At 48.2% G+C, this 14,763-nt stretch overlaps 5 protein-coding genes across 5 annotated transcripts; 1 reads left to right on the top strand and 4 right to left on the bottom strand.

Annotated features, from left to right (window-relative positions):
- Positions 1–50: 50 nt before the first annotated feature.
- Positions 51–2,630, bottom strand: F5891DRAFT_996414 (uncharacterized protein). Its single transcript, XM_041378374.1, has 8 exons — positions 2,136–2,630; positions 2,009–2,077; positions 1,736–1,954; positions 1,387–1,633; positions 1,195–1,328; positions 672–1,145; positions 461–613; positions 51–415 (listed from the first exon to the last, which is right to left on the bottom strand). Exons 1-8 carry the CDS (start codon positions 2,394–2,396, stop codon positions 269–271), a joined length of 1,704 nt encoding a protein of 567 aa, XP_041233239.1. The 5' UTR covers positions 2,397–2,630; the 3' UTR covers positions 51–268.
- F5891DRAFT_996412 (TRAUB-domain-containing protein) lies at positions 2,631–4,666 on the bottom strand. The gene is made up of 9 exons (XM_041378373.1): positions 4,613–4,666; positions 4,507–4,557; positions 4,357–4,453; positions 3,944–4,304; positions 3,820–3,894; positions 3,681–3,770; positions 3,485–3,618; positions 3,009–3,431; positions 2,631–2,960 (listed from the first exon to the last, which is right to left on the bottom strand). Exons 1-9 carry the CDS (start codon positions 4,617–4,619, stop codon positions 2,747–2,749), a joined length of 1,452 nt encoding a protein of 483 aa, XP_041233238.1. The 5' UTR covers positions 4,620–4,666; the 3' UTR covers positions 2,631–2,746.
- Positions 4,667–4,752: 86 nt separating this feature from the next.
- On the top strand, positions 4,753–8,315 carry F5891DRAFT_996407 (uncharacterized protein). The gene is made up of 3 exons (XM_041378372.1): positions 4,753–4,904; positions 5,204–7,272; positions 7,324–8,315. The coding sequence occupies exons 1-3, from the start codon at positions 4,883–4,885 to the stop codon at positions 8,071–8,073; spliced, it is 2,841 nt and encodes a 946-aa protein (XP_041233237.1). The 5' UTR covers positions 4,753–4,882; the 3' UTR covers positions 8,074–8,315.
- F5891DRAFT_996400 (P-loop containing nucleoside triphosphate hydrolase protein) lies at positions 8,316–9,612 on the bottom strand. Its single transcript, XM_041378371.1, has 10 exons — positions 9,475–9,612; positions 9,388–9,427; positions 9,285–9,336; positions 9,154–9,236; positions 9,014–9,084; positions 8,918–8,956; positions 8,825–8,863; positions 8,761–8,773; positions 8,583–8,708; positions 8,316–8,524 (listed from the first exon to the last, which is right to left on the bottom strand). Exons 1-10 carry the CDS (start codon positions 9,520–9,522, stop codon positions 8,415–8,417), a joined length of 621 nt encoding a protein of 206 aa, XP_041233236.1. The 5' UTR covers positions 9,523–9,612; the 3' UTR covers positions 8,316–8,414.
- F5891DRAFT_996396 (fungal-specific transcription factor domain-containing protein) lies at positions 9,613–13,418 on the bottom strand. The gene is made up of 15 exons (XM_041378370.1): positions 13,211–13,418; positions 13,081–13,157; positions 12,998–13,025; positions 12,634–12,940; positions 12,566–12,577; positions 12,288–12,514; positions 11,972–12,233; positions 11,817–11,915; positions 11,750–11,759; positions 11,595–11,686; positions 11,443–11,533; positions 11,139–11,384; positions 10,824–11,029; positions 10,627–10,755; positions 9,613–10,559 (listed from the first exon to the last, which is right to left on the bottom strand). Exons 1-15 carry the CDS (start codon positions 13,318–13,320, stop codon positions 9,924–9,926), a joined length of 2,532 nt encoding a protein of 843 aa, XP_041233235.1. The 5' UTR covers positions 13,321–13,418; the 3' UTR covers positions 9,613–9,923.
- Between the last annotated feature and the right edge of the window lie 1,345 nt (positions 13,419–14,763).

Below are 14,763 nucleotides of genomic sequence, written 5' to 3'. Positions count from 1 at the left end.
GGTGGTAAGCGCTCATCCCAGCGACTGAATGAAATTCTTTCGCGAAGACTCGCGGAGCTACTGCATGAACATTCAGGGGTGAAATAGATTCCAGAGCATTTAATATGATTCGAGAAAGTGTATTCGACGGTGTATGTAGGCAGAAAAAAAAAATTGAAATACGACCGAAAAAAATTCTCGGTCCAAGCGCGAGGAAAACGTCCCCAAGATGTTCCAAAGAAAAGACTAAGAACACCTGATAATAATATCGTGTACATATATCTCATTATCACCGCCCGTTGACTGTGGCAGTCGAGTCCCTCCGTAAGCCCGACGGGCCAGGTACAGTGCGTTGTTCTGGAGAAGGAGGTCTCTTATTCGGATGGTCTGGAATTTTCTCAATTTCCTTCTTCGCCGCTTGCCAAGCTTCAAGGTTCTGCGACCATAAGATAATTTCTGGAATAGTGAAGATGAAACCTACCTTTTTGCACCAGTCCCTGTGGATTCTTGCCATGCTGATGGTCATCTCCCTTAAATCGGCAACTTTCTGACGTTGGAAGCGGTCTAGATCAGCCTGGATCGTGGAACTTGAGTACTTGAGATCCTGTGCTGAGAGGTGCAGCGCATCTTCCAGCTATGGTAAGATGTAGTCAGTCTAATGGTGAGCAACATGGAAAATAACAAAGATATACCTGTGAGATGGTCTCCCGCGTCTTGCTGATGCTACTACGACGTGCCGTTTCAGGATCGACGTCCATCATCCCATGGAGCGTGTAGCTTAAAGCATTCAAAAAGCCCATACCAGGTGCTCGCCGTTTGTATGGATTGGGTCCTGGGTGCGGAGGTAGGTATGCTGAACCCGGCTCCTCACCCTCATCTTGAGGCTGGTTTTGGGGTTGACTTTGACCTTCTGAGCCCTCAGCAGGGCTGCCTGGCGACCGCAGGCCGTTAACACGGCCTTTGGACAACGCTTCGTCCAACCTCTTTGCCTCTCGTTCGCTCTTTTCGTATTCTTCTAGCAGCTCGCGCTTGTTTTCCAATGCATCCTGGGTCATCTCATATTGAACATGTTTTTGGTGACGATAGGATAGCAACTTCTTGATAATCACTGCGAATTGCGCGTACTCGTGGAGAGGCTCTGAAAAGTTCTGTTCAAGTTCCTGGAGCTACGAAGGGGTGAAATGGGTGACTTTGGACAGAAAAGGGCAGACGCACAAGTCTAGTTGTTGACATGTACGTCGTGTCAACAGCTTGTCCCGTCTTCTCCATGGCAGCGGCCAGTGCTCCACTTTCGTTCAAGCTGTATCCGTTTAGAGCGGCGCCAAGTTCTGAATAGTCCTGAGCATTCTCTAACATTACAAAGGGTCATCAGTACTTCAGTTGTCCAATGTATAATGTCGGTCGCACCAGACCATCGCTTCAAGGTCCTTCGAGTGACCTTCTCCATTGGTCCACTGAGATGGTTTGCGAATTTATTGGTGAATATCTCAGAGTCTACGGACCGCTGATCAGGGTGTCTCAATGGGTGTGTTGCTGACGGACTTGGAAGGGCAGCGTATGCAGAAGCGGCGCTCTGATCTGTCGGGTTATGTGAGGGTGCTTTGAGAGTATTCTTCGGGAGGAGGGACAAAGGAGGTGAATGTAGCACTTCCGTCTATTCAGCAACAGTCAATCAGATGCCAGGAGGTTAAAATAAACTCTACATACCCAAGATACCTCGCCATCAAGAAAACGATGGAATACATGTTCGTTCGACAAGATAGGGGTGCCGAGCGATGCGGTTCAAGAAAGTCTGCAACATTCGCTTCCGGCGTGCGATCATCGCAGTATCCTCCTTGGCCTTTGCTTGCTTCGTGGCATAGTCACCAATAGTTTGCTTTGATGGAATTGGTGGAATAATGATAGTCGGATATAACTTCACCAGGCTTGACCTCAGGGACTCGAATTCCGAGTACCGATGTCTCGCTTCAGCATTCTATCTCGTAAGGTTAGGAGTGGTGCATCCAATTGAGAAGTGGGTTGCACTTACACCTGCACGAATAATGTAGGTAATGTAGGGCGTGTTCGAGTTCAAAGACGTCTTCTGCGCATCCGTTATCTTATCGTGTGAGCTCCTTATTAACAAGTTCATCTAGACGACTGAAAGAACGACGCACAAGAATCTCGAGGTCTTCCCCAGAGTGTAACCACTGATCTCGTCCACAACAAAAGTCACTCTTGTATGTTGACTGCGGGTGCCTGTTGGTTCCAGAGGAAGGAAATGGACGACTTAGCGTGGGGCTTGTCGATGAGAGCATTCGAGCGGGATTGCGGGGAGAAGAAGGCTCAGATATGTTCACCTTCGATGTGGATGATGTTTCAGAAGGTACACGATCAACATCGGTCTCGAACGGGTTCTCGTCCTCGAAATTGTCCATGTCAATGTTCCAACTATGTGTATCGTCGGGTCAGTTGAAGAGCTTCGTAAGTCGCTCTGTGAGGTACGGTTCTGCAAGTCCAATTCGAACTACACCACAGGCTGACCCAAGAAAGTCTCTGAGGTGGACTATTTGTGCAAGAAAATGTTGCACACAGCAGAGGAGTGGTGTTGTCCAATGAACGGTCAACAACTACGTATTCAATGGCTGTGATTGTCCACTGAGAACGTCACTTGTGAGCGTCTATATTTGGATGTACCTCATATTGGCCTGATACGTATGCTTCTTGTAATAACTTAAAATCTGGCAAATCGAAAGGACAAAATGTAGGGAACTGGTTACATGGTGAACTACCCGAAGACTCTGAAGCCGCTTTTCAGGGCGGCATCAATTTGTTCTCGCATCGAAGTATCTTCATCCATCCCATGGTCTGCACCTTGCATAGAGTTCTCGAATCCTTTTCCGAGCAAAGAAGCAAACAATTCATCAATCTGTTCCTCGTGCCAGCTGCCTGGTGTTGTGATTGGAACCATGAAATTTTGAATCTTTTCGTGCACCTCGTATCTATAGGACATGAGCATATTGGAGCAGCAAACAAATAGATTTACCCACCGTAACTTGCGACCTTTGCTGGCCTTAGTATCGACATGCTTCTTGGCCTTTTTTTGCTTTTGAATTTCCATCCAATCCTCGTTGCCTCCGCCTCTGTTACCGCGGGTATCAATGATGTCTCGTAGCAGTTGATGATAAAAATCAGTATCGTCGAACACCTCTAGATCATCTTGAACCTCCTGCTCGTCACCTCCGCTACCTTTATCAACCCCTATTCGAGATCCTTTACTCCGATAGATTCTCGTCCGTTGAAGAACCTTATCATGATCTAACAGCGTTTCATCAACCAGTTGAGAAGCAGATTTCAATGCTTGCGACGACTTTGAGAATGCATTGCGATTTGAAGGCAGCAGAACCGAGGGGGCAACTGCCTGAATTTTGGTTGACCACTTGTTCAGAGTCTGGACGAGATGAGGATGAAAACTGCAGTGTGTCATTAGCCAGTATGAAGGGGTCGAAAAAGCGAACGGAAATACATATGCTCCACAGAGGCTGCTGCCTGTGTGGCGTCCCGAAATTCTAAAGTATAATCTTTTACAGATCTCACATCACCAGTTTTACGCCGTTTCCGAGGAGGAGGAGCGATCGCCTCATTGGTAGATAGTATGGCCTGTGAGAAGTGAACAAACGTTGATAAGGGGGAACAGGGTGGTGGCGATTCATTAAACGTACCTCCTGCAAGTGAAATAATTCATCGGACAGAAGCCGTGCCTCTGCCAGCATCTTTACTAATGATGACTGGACATCGTCGTAATCTGCAAGCTGCGTGGAGGTGAGGAGGAAGTATTGAGAAATTAATCGGCATGCTAACCGGTGGGAGCCGATTTCCTGCAGCAACAGCCCTCTGCAGGCGGATACGTGCATCAAGTAGCGAGTCCCACAATGCCTTAAAACGCAATCAGTAAAACCAACATAAAAAGCACAATTAACCGCACAATTTGCTTCGAAACAGCCTTCCCTTTTTTGCGGTCCTCGTCACGCGCTTCCCGCAATCTCGAAGAAGGATTCTCGGTGTGCTTTGGCTCCTCATATGACGTTGTGCTTTTGGCCGCAAATGTTGTAGAAAACGACGTTGGAGCGTCTGGTTCGCTCTCCAGTTCGCTTTGAGAAGATGGAACATCATTGTCTGATTCTTCGTCGTTTTCGTCGCGCCCCAGTTCGCTGCCAGTCTTATCGTCGTCCCCCTCACTGTCATAGTCGCTGTCTTCATGTTCCATCAATTGCTTTCGGGATGTCTTTATGCCATCATATTTTGGGTCAGCTATGCTGTCTTGCAATTTGCGTAACCCAGAGGGCCTAACGAGGACTTGAAGATACGGACCGGAGCAAAATTGAACGCAAAACTTACCCGACGTCGATGTAGTGATCGCGCGCACGGTTGATGTCATCCGCAAGATTATTATCTTCCGGATCATGAGCTGTGACCTCATCTTCTGGATCGAAATCTGCAAACGGCGCAGTCAGAGTGAATGATGAACGGCTATGGCGTAGTGCTTGCCTACAGGTGCGGCATCCTCAAGCTGAGCGATTTGTTCCGCGAGAGAGATGCCTGTTACATTGAAAATTCAGTCTCTTTTCGTTGCAGTCCACAGCCCTGAACTCACGCTGCATGAATGAAGATGATCAGCTGGACAAAGTCCGGCACGGTTGTCATTTTCAATATGAGTGTTGTTATGTAATCGTTACGGACGCGCCCGTGAGACCGGGAAGTTGATGTCGAAATTACCTAGCGCAATATTTCTTCTTTCTTCACCACCGTCACCAGCGACAGTCGTAAAGTGGCCTATTGCCGCTGCCAGTATTGAATACTAACAAGCTGCAGAGAACAGCCAATCTGGAGTCTATATCTTATCCATGTTATTTGCAGTCAAAAGATGCACAGAAATCGTGTCTCCAGTGAGTACTTCTCATTTCGGATTCGGACTTATTCTTTTGAGCCAAGGTTCTATCACGCGACCAAGCTATCGCTTGTCGATACTGATCTCTTTACATGTAATATGATAGCCCGACCCATGGCTGACCTGATCTCTACTTGCTTTATGCGCGTGTCTTCTCAGGAATATTCCGTATTTGCATTATTTTCCATTTGCTTCTGTGAATATGTCGAGGGCAGTCCAAGTGGATCATCATTTTATCTCCTATTGTCCTCTCCTTGTCTCTCATTTATACGTACATTTACTCATATATCACCTCAGATTATCAAAAACGATCGCCCCCAGCGATGTCTCCTTCCCTCATCCATTCCGCAGGCGCCGCCGTAAATTCCCTCTCTCAAGACGACGAGGACGACAGCGACATATGTCCAGTGTGCGATGGAGATTGCACCTGCGACAACAAACCGCGTCCCCCGCCTGCACCGATCGCAAGCAATGGACTTGCGCGTCCTGTTGTTGCTTCATCATCCACCGCTCACGTACCCGTAATGCCATCGCTAAAAATCAAATTCACCGTCCCAGTAAGTATGCAGAACAGAGCACGCTTACAGACATCGCAAAGCAAAAAATCTCGCGTGGATGGAGTATCCACTACGACATCCAACATCTCGGGATCGGTAGCCGTGTCTACCCTCGGACAGGCTCAGCGTCTTGCTTCGTCAAGCATCGCTGGCCATGGCCATCATACGTCCCAAGATCCAACAAGTCACAAGCGCAAAGGACGTTCATCAATGGGCATCGTCGATGCGCGAAACCTGTCCAAGACTGCGGCAGTAGACCGCCAAATTCGCGGCAACGAGGCCAACACGTTGCCACAATCACAATCACATCTCCCATCGCAATCTCTTCGTGCACAAAAACCAGGTGCATTAAAAGGACCGCGCTCCAATGTCAGGAGTGCTCAACAGCCGAGGACAAATTTAAAGTCCTCGAGGCCTCCCCAAAACACTAAGGCCCAAGGCACAATCCCAAAGAAGATCTCCAGTTCGAAGAACAAGAACAAGAAGCAGGCCTTAATCAGTGGCGGGTCCGCTTCTGATCATAGCGATCATAGTACTGATGATCTAGACAACGACGATATCGAGTCTGGACAGTTTCCGACTTTCGTCGCTGCTTCAGATTTGTCCCCGTCGTCGGCATCCGATTCCTCTGACTCGGGCAATGAGTCGTCAAGTTTCGATTCTGATTCCTCTTTGGAGGCAGAAGAGGAGAGCTACATTCTTGCGGAGCAGAGGCGTCATGATAAAGCACGCGTTCGTCGCGAGCTTTTAGGTGACGAGCCACATCGGCGCAAGGATGCGCATAATAATAATTGGGTTATTCGCCCGCGCAAAAAAAGTGTCGGTCTCAGTGATGTCGACATGGATGGCGACAGTGATGATCATACAGAGGATGAGGACGAGGATGAGGAGGAAGAACTGTGTGATGAGGAGGAAGATGAGGAGACAGATGGTCAGGCCCCTAGCGTCATTTACACCGGCCTTGCGACTGGTTGGTCGGACGACGAAGAGTCGAGTTTCGACGCTGACATTTTTTTCGACAATCTTTCTGATACCAACTCTGACGACAGCTCGTCAGGAGACGAGCCTACTGATCCTCAAGATGCTCAGGCAGATGCCATGACAAGTAGTATTAGCAGCCTGCAGCGTAGTACTGACCTTGAGATGACGGAGGGATGGGACGGTCAGATTGTCTTCACCAATGGCTGTGGCGATGGCCAAGGCGTTTTGGACCTTGCCTTTGAGGCCACTGCTGCCCAACTGTTAGCTTCCGATACTGCATCCATCAGTCAGGACAGCGATGTGGAGATGGGGTCAGAAATGGGAATCGGCCGTGGCGATGATGATGACGACGAGGCTGACTCCGTGATTGGTACCAGTGATGGTGAGACTACGGAAGAGGAACTCGTCGACGCCAGTGGCTTACCAACGTCGCGTGCCATGAGGCTCTTCCGTTGGCCTACGAGTGTGTCTTCCATCAATCCATCATTTACCGTCAGTCCCACAGTTTCGCCCGCACCTCACAATCGCCGATCAATCACGTCGTACCACCGTGAATCCCCTCGACCTGCCGACATTCTCGCCAGAAAGGTCTTTTGCGACGACTCGGACCACTCTCAGACGGACAGCGGTGAAGGAAGTGCACCCTGTCCCATTCGGAGAATATCTCAATGCGGTGTTCCCATTATGGGACACTTTAAACAAGCCGGCGATGTCACGCAGAAGATGGCCATTCTCACTGGGTCAAACAAAGATGTTCCCTCTCCTTTCCCTCGCCTCGCTCATAGACGCAGGCACATTGATTCTAGCAGCGGTGGAAGCTTCAGTAGCGTACGCATTTTATATGATACGATCTGTTGTCCTACTAACTTGACATATCAGATTATGGACGTTCGCGGTCGTACATCCCGACTCACTATCTTCACCCCGTCTTCTGCCTTACCCCCTCCTTCATCGTCCGATGAACCCTCATCACACACTACCCCCGAGCCCTCACTCGCAGAGCCGATTGAACTCGACGATGTGCTAGACTCGTCCTATCTCGACTCTGAGCCGGAGATGTCACTAGGAAACGGTACAGCGAGTGAAGGTGAACTGCATCGTCATTTGCAGAGCTTAAGTCGCTGGGACCGAGTTCCTGTCGGTACTTTCCGTTTAGCTCGCGAGTCGGCGGTATCCTCTAATGACATTCCCTCGTCCCCTGGCTGGGCATCCGAACCTCCAAAGACCGCCACATCTGACGTACTGTCCTACAGTAATGTCATGAAAAGTAGTCCTCTCAGCACCATGCTCTGGCACGATAAGGGACCGCCTTCAAAGGCGACTCCCCGCAAAAACCGATCGGTCGTCATATCTCCTGTGATTCTTCCCGTCCGCGACGGCGACCGCACCCCTACCCACGTGCCACATAATCAACCTTCCCATAATCAACAGCCTCCTCACAAAACTCGCAAAGAGTCTCGCCGCGAGATGAAGATGTTGAAACGCAAGACTCACGGGCCCGTTCACCATCACCACCATCAATATCATTATCACAACCACCATCCTAACATGAAGTCGCGAAGCAATGGGTCCGCGCAGCGCACCAACTTTTTCAGTTCTTCTACTTCTGTCCCACCCCTCAATATATGAATAGTACTGACTTCACAACGCCGTCAATTGCTGGCGACGCAATGTTTCGAGCACCAACTCATGATTTCTTTGTTGTAATCTTTGTGCCACCACCTTGTTACGATCACGCCATTTGTTGTTGTGGTATCTTTCATTCATGCATCATCTATATCGCCCATGTCGCTTCGTTGTTGCACTACACATCGGGTACTGATTCGTATATCCCATGCATTGCTTGGTAAATAATGAGTGTCATGTTATTAGTGGAGTAGTAATGTAAAAAAAATACAGCATGAATGCGAGCACAGCTCTGACTAGTCCGAGATGAAGTATGAACATATGTATCCGATGTGATATTGTTATCACATTATCACGCAGCCAGACCCAGACCCCTTTGCCCGCGTGCTCAAGGACACGCGGGCAGCCTCATAGAAGACTTCTGAAACACCTCTATTGTGCTTCGAACTACATTCTGTGATGATCAAGTCAGCTCACGCGAACAACGAGGTATAAAAAGGAATGATAGGCACCAAGATACCGTGATGCTCGTATTCGACGGGCGACTGCAAGACCCTCCTCATATTGCACTGTATGAGCCCCATATCGAGCAAGTCGATCACGAACAGTTCGATCGTCTCGAAGGTCACATTTAAGGGCTATCGTATGTCAAATCATATTGTAAAGTGAGGTTGTTAAGGTACGACTGACCGACTAGGACAAGCTAATTCAAGAATTAGTTAGCGACAGGAAAGATGCAAAAATCATCACACACCTTCACACCTGGACAGTATTCTATTATTTCATCGATCCACTGCCCAAAGAAATTCAGTTGAGACGGAACCATGGGAAGCAGGGGCGCATGTACCTTCGACTCGACGTTCTCCAATGATGTCGGGTTGTCAACCTGCGAAAGCAGCATAAGCCTCGTTGTCCCCATAGATGATGAGCTTTGGCAACTGACAGAGAAACAGATCATGACGACATGCGTTTCTGCATAGCTTAACGATCTTAGCCGGTCAAACTCCTCCTGGCCTAATGAGCCCTTCAAATGTTAGATGTTACAAAGAACAAAACAGAGGCATGATCTTCGCATTTGCTCACCGGCGGTATCCCATAAGCTGAGCTCCACTAACTGGTCCTCCACATATATATCATGCACGTAGTTCTCGAAGACGGTGGGTTCGCTACGACGCTAGTCAGTCGCCAAGCAAGACATAGGATGGATTGCTCACTAGACTTGAGTGAAGAAGCCTCTCGTGAAGACATTCAATAACGAAGTTTTGCCTATCAGAACAGTTGTAATGTTTAGTCGAGTGAAGTAGAAAAAGGACATACCGGAAGCACCATCCCCACATACTACAACCTTCCTTTGTATCTGTCACCCACGTTAGTTGGAACCACAATTATTGAGTACTGGCTCACAGGTCGACGACCAAAACCTGTCTTCGAGGAGGACCCACAGATTACCATGAGACTCAAAAAGAGAAGTGAGATCGAAATATGAGAGTTATTTCCCCAGTTGTGGCGGTGTGTACGACTTGGTCACAGTTGTCCTCGACTGCCAAACAAGACTAAACAATGCTCCGGCCACATGACACCAAGATATCAAGAAATGATGAGATATCATACAAGAACGCTAATGAGAAGAATATAAAAGTACAAATGCTATAGAACAAGAAGGACAACTATATCATGACAAACAGTATATGAGACGAGACACCTAATATATGTACATCTTACCTCAATGTAATATCATATATATATAGTTCATCAGAAAAAGCAGGAAACGGGCGGTATCAACTCGTGGACTCGCCCGAGCGTCACGATAGGCAGGACGAGAAATTTCCTCCTTCGTCTGACGCCCATGAACACTACGACCCCATCCCGAGACCGCTTTGTGCCACAAACTCTTGCCAAGTGTTGTGCATCGTATTTTCTGGAGACTCTCGGCGTGTACCTGTCGATATTTGCCCGTTCATTTGCGAGTAATTGGCCTCGCTACTGAGTCCATAATCGAACACAGAGAAATAGCTGGGGAACTGCCCTGCAACAAGCTCCATGGACTGCATCGGTGTCTGAGAGTCAGTGTATCCCGAATTTTCCGAATAATGAGGTGTGTTTTCTTTGACAGGGGTCATGCTGTACGCAGATGAATCTACATATGTCGGGCCTGTGTTATGCGATTGTCCTGTGGTCGGGAAAGTCTGTAGGTAAGCCAGAACGTTCGGATGCACCGCTTGATGCGCGTTTCCTGAAATGAGGGGGAGAGGAACTACGGGATTCATAGATGTGGGAGAGCGATCAAAGACTGCCGCGGGCGAGGATGAGGCTGATAGTGAATCCTTTTTCGCGACCAAACGTGTCTTCCCTCCGAGCGTAGCTAGTTCATCTTCGTCGTCATACGGCGAGTATGGCTCAGATGGTTGACGAGTAAGCGGCGAAACTTTACCCTTCCGATGCTCATTGAGGCATAGATGAGCTTTCTCGCGCAAGCCGAGCATCACCTCCTATTGGAAACCGTCAATAAGCATTCACAACACATGTCTATATTGGGTATAGATGCAGAAGACTTACCAAGACGGACTGTGCACGGAAACCCCTAGCCGCCTTCGAGAATAACTCACAAGCAGAATCCAATTGCACCAACGCCGAAGGGGCTAAACTCATGGATGGACATCTGGTTACCACAGACCCTAGTACGATCTATAAATAAGAAGATGTGTGAGGATTAACGCCATTTGTAGAGGTCCAAGAGGGTCCAAGATACATACAGCGCAAGAGAACAGGTGACCCCAAAGGAACCAGATACGCTCACTCGGCTCCTTTAGTTGAGTATGAAGGTTGCGCATGAGGGCAACGAGCGAGCCCGCACTGCGATATGCAGCAATAACTGAGGTACCATAGGGACTTCCCAATGGGTCTTTTGGATGGTCAGTTACGGCACGTGCAAAGAAACTTCTGTGGAGGTATAGGAGATCTGATGGAGGAGGCACTGTTAGACTCGTGTGCTGCGGGCCCTTCCTCGATATATCGACAAGAAACAAGTTCCGCGATATCATCAAAGTTAGGTTGCAAAAATAACTTACTCATTTCCCGAATAGCCAATACGATATGGCGTTGCAACATGAGCATCACACTTTCTGAATAATGTGTGTCAGCCGGTCCTGTGGAGACGCCAAAACCGGCAACCTGCAGCGCCGAGGGAACAGGGAAGGCACGGAGTTTGCGGTCAAGCTGGAGGACTGTGGCATACGTCGGTGTTTTGGCACCAAAAGCCTGGTCGTGAACAACACTCATGCACTCTGAAGCGAAACGGTGTTTCCAAGCATGGACTGGAAAGTGATGTAATGGTCATCGAAGAGAAGATATCCCCGTGGAGTAAGAGCTTACAGATGTTTTCCTCTGACGCATCTGTGGAGTATGGCAATTTGCAGTCCATATGGGCTGTGTAGAATGATACCGGTCGACCAAAGGTAAGACACTGCGAACATCGTTCTCCCATAAGTAATCAACAGCACCCACGATGCCAAATGGGGGTGTACCTGCCACGAGTCGTATGTGTATAGTTCCCAGAAGAGCTCTCTGCGACGCAGAGTCTCCTTTTGATCCACTCCCCATCGACTGGGATCTCGGTCTAGCAGATGAGAATGTAACGTTAGTACCTCAAACCTCATTGGGGTGCGATAACATTACGTACGCAGGCCAATCTGCCAAGTAACCAGGTGAGCATAATAAACCAGAATCCTTGGCTATGTACGGCTTACACTTTGCGCCACTTTGATAGCTATTCCCATAATAGCCCACCGTGCGCCAGAATTGGAACCATGTCGGTCCGACATAAAAAGGTAGAAAGTCATGAGAAACTGAAATCATATGTGTAAGTAGGATATGATCCGAAAATTCCTCGTGGTATGCTTACAAGAGCTTGGACGGCATTAATAGTCGGATCTTCAAACAGTGAGCTCTGGAATAACGCAGCCCGAGCTAATTGGTGATATTTCTCGGCTTCGACATTGTAGGCTGGTTGGTGTACATCCATGAGGGTACCAATCGCGAGAACCATGAAGAGGAGAGACAATTTGTGCGATAGAAGGGGATCATCGGAGGGCGGGCCGGCATTGGGGGTGTAAAATTGGGGATATATATCTTCGTAGAAGCATAGTTGGCTTATGGGAGTGTACCTTCCGAGGAAAAATCAGAATTATTTTCACTACGATAGAAGAAAGCGGACAGACATCCATGCACCTAGGCGATAGTAGGTCTGACATATCTCTTGAGCTTTGGCGTGCTCCGGAAGGTACCAGCAGAGGGATCTTAGCCGCACGTTCTCAACATGAATGGATGTGTGTGATGAGGGTAGAATTGGGAACGCGCCACTTCGTGCGAGAATATCGGGGGGAAGGACGGTTTGAAGTGCAGCAAGACGATCACCATCAGTCTCGTGATCTTCGTTTGCTTCATTCTGCAGATATTTAGAAATTCACTAGGGGTAAGTTTGACCACTTGGACAGACCTGTAAGAAATACTGGAGCACTCGTAATCAGACGTAGCAATAACCTCGTTGAATGAGTATTCACGTACCCAGGAGTTGGCAATGGAGCCAAAGTATTTTGCACCACCAGAAGCATTGATCGATAAGGAACCAAAAGCGTCAACAACCTCGCCGTTCTGCTCTTCTTCCTTGGCTTCGCATCGAGGCATGTTTCTGTTACTTGGGGGCTCGCGCTGCAAAGGTGATTTGATTTTCAATAAGTCATCAGCTAATAGAGGATGCCTGTCTGCAGCCACTAGAGAGTGAGAATGTCGAAGAGCATCTTCCAATTCCCGGACACGTTGACAGAGTTCTGATATTTTCTCGTGAAGCTCTTGAGTTGATGCCAAAACGAATCTTTATTAGAAGACATGATCAGATAGTACTCGACTTGAAACGTTATGCACCGCTTACCTGTTCCCCTGGCCGGTTGTCAAAGAACCTATGAGATTGATGATCAGCCTGTTGGCTTGAATTGAGCTGAGCTGGAGTCGTACCATCTGGACAGATGGCACCACAGCCACGTTTCACGCATGAGCCACAAGGAATCGCTCTGTCACAACGCAACTTTAGACTGTAAAACGATAAAAGTTGAGTAATGATTATGCATACGTTACAGTGGCTTACCGCCTGCATTCTGCACACGAAAGGCGAGTAGCGCCTTTTCTGCGTTTCTTGGCTGCATCAGCAAAGAGATTTTGCTCCATGCGATTTGGAGAAACTGGGGAGGATAGCATGTGGAGGCCCTAAGGGCTATGTAGACTGATGGCAAGAGAGAAGAAGATAGATGGCCATAATTATCACAGTGTGATGGTTTTCAATTCAGTATGCGAACTATGTCCAACTAAATTCCGCGCTGATTATTACATCAGGTTTGTACTGTAATTGCCAAATGTGGATTAAACGGACTATAGACCCCCTTGCCGACCCCTCGGCACGGATGTATTTGAACGTCGCTGACCTCACAAGGCGAACGCGGAGTGACAGTACGACATTGGTAACCCCCCTCATAGTAATTTTACTTCCAGAATACATTCTTCTATCAAGATTGAAAAAAACACGAGGCGTTCATACATTCTACGCCATTCACAAGTCTTCAATTCATTGCGGGTAAACCTTTTTTTCCGCCGTTCCGTCACTTCCATAACCATCATAATCGGTTCCCATTTGTTCTACGACTCGGAGGGCAGTGAGCACGCGCGCGACATGCAATCCATCTGCTGTAATCATGGCCTGGACCCTTGAATAGCCTTCGAGGTACACAGCATGATTCTACTTACCCCATGTTCCATCTGTTATCTGACACTCATGACGTGTCACCGCTAACATCTCTCGCTTAAAAAGACGGGCCAGACCTTTCTCAAACCTTGCACCCCGGCGAGACGTCCAAAATTCGTCCGTGGAGTAGATCACACACTGGGACATTTGACAGTGGACACCGCTCATAGCGTCCGAAAAGAAGCACGGAAGACGCCAGACAGGCGATGACGAGATGAGAAGGACACCCCCCAGTCGCCGTGGCATCAGTAAATAACATCAATGCAACGTACACATACGAGGGCACTGTGAGTGACAATTCATACCTCCCGTATACGACCGACATCAACTAATTCGAATGGAGTTCACGGAATTTGTTTTTGGCCAGCCTGAGAAGCCATATCAAAAAAGCGCCAACAAATCGTATCTCACAATATCTCCCGATCATGCTCTACATTTGTACTATCAACGATTGCGATTCTCTTCCACCATTTTGGAATGTAATCAACTCATGTCTATTTTGCTCACTAGCTTCTCCTTGTGCCTCAAGGCATTCTCATAACAAGACCTCTACTCAGGCACAACTTAGTGGCGGCCTATGATCCTATCGATGTGAGACTGTGATAATTCCAGGACGGCTTCGTACTACGGAGTCCGTGATAATTGAGAGCGCATGGGAAATTACATGCCTTATCAGCGGTTGGCACGTATATTTCACTCGAATCGTCCAAGCCTATCATTCATCCGCGATGGTCGAATCGAACGCACCCGGTGAGTATTCATCCCATCCGTGTTCAATGGCCGGCGTTCGACAATCCTCACATAATATTGTGTGATAACAGTAAGATCCGCATCCAAGGCTAGTCCATGAGACGTACTGTTTCACTTTTTTCACCGCTTTTGAATTTCCAACCGCAGACATC

The sequence above is a fragment of the Suillus fuscotomentosus genome, assembly GCF_016647785.1.
Source record: "Suillus fuscotomentosus strain FC203 chromosome Unknown F5891scaffold_2, whole genome shotgun sequence".
In the NCBI taxonomy this organism is placed as follows: domain Eukaryota; kingdom Fungi; phylum Basidiomycota; class Agaricomycetes; order Boletales; family Suillaceae; genus Suillus; species Suillus fuscotomentosus.
The sequence above is the reverse complement of the archived record's forward strand: the minus strand, read 5'-3'. Positions and strand labels throughout refer to the sequence as shown.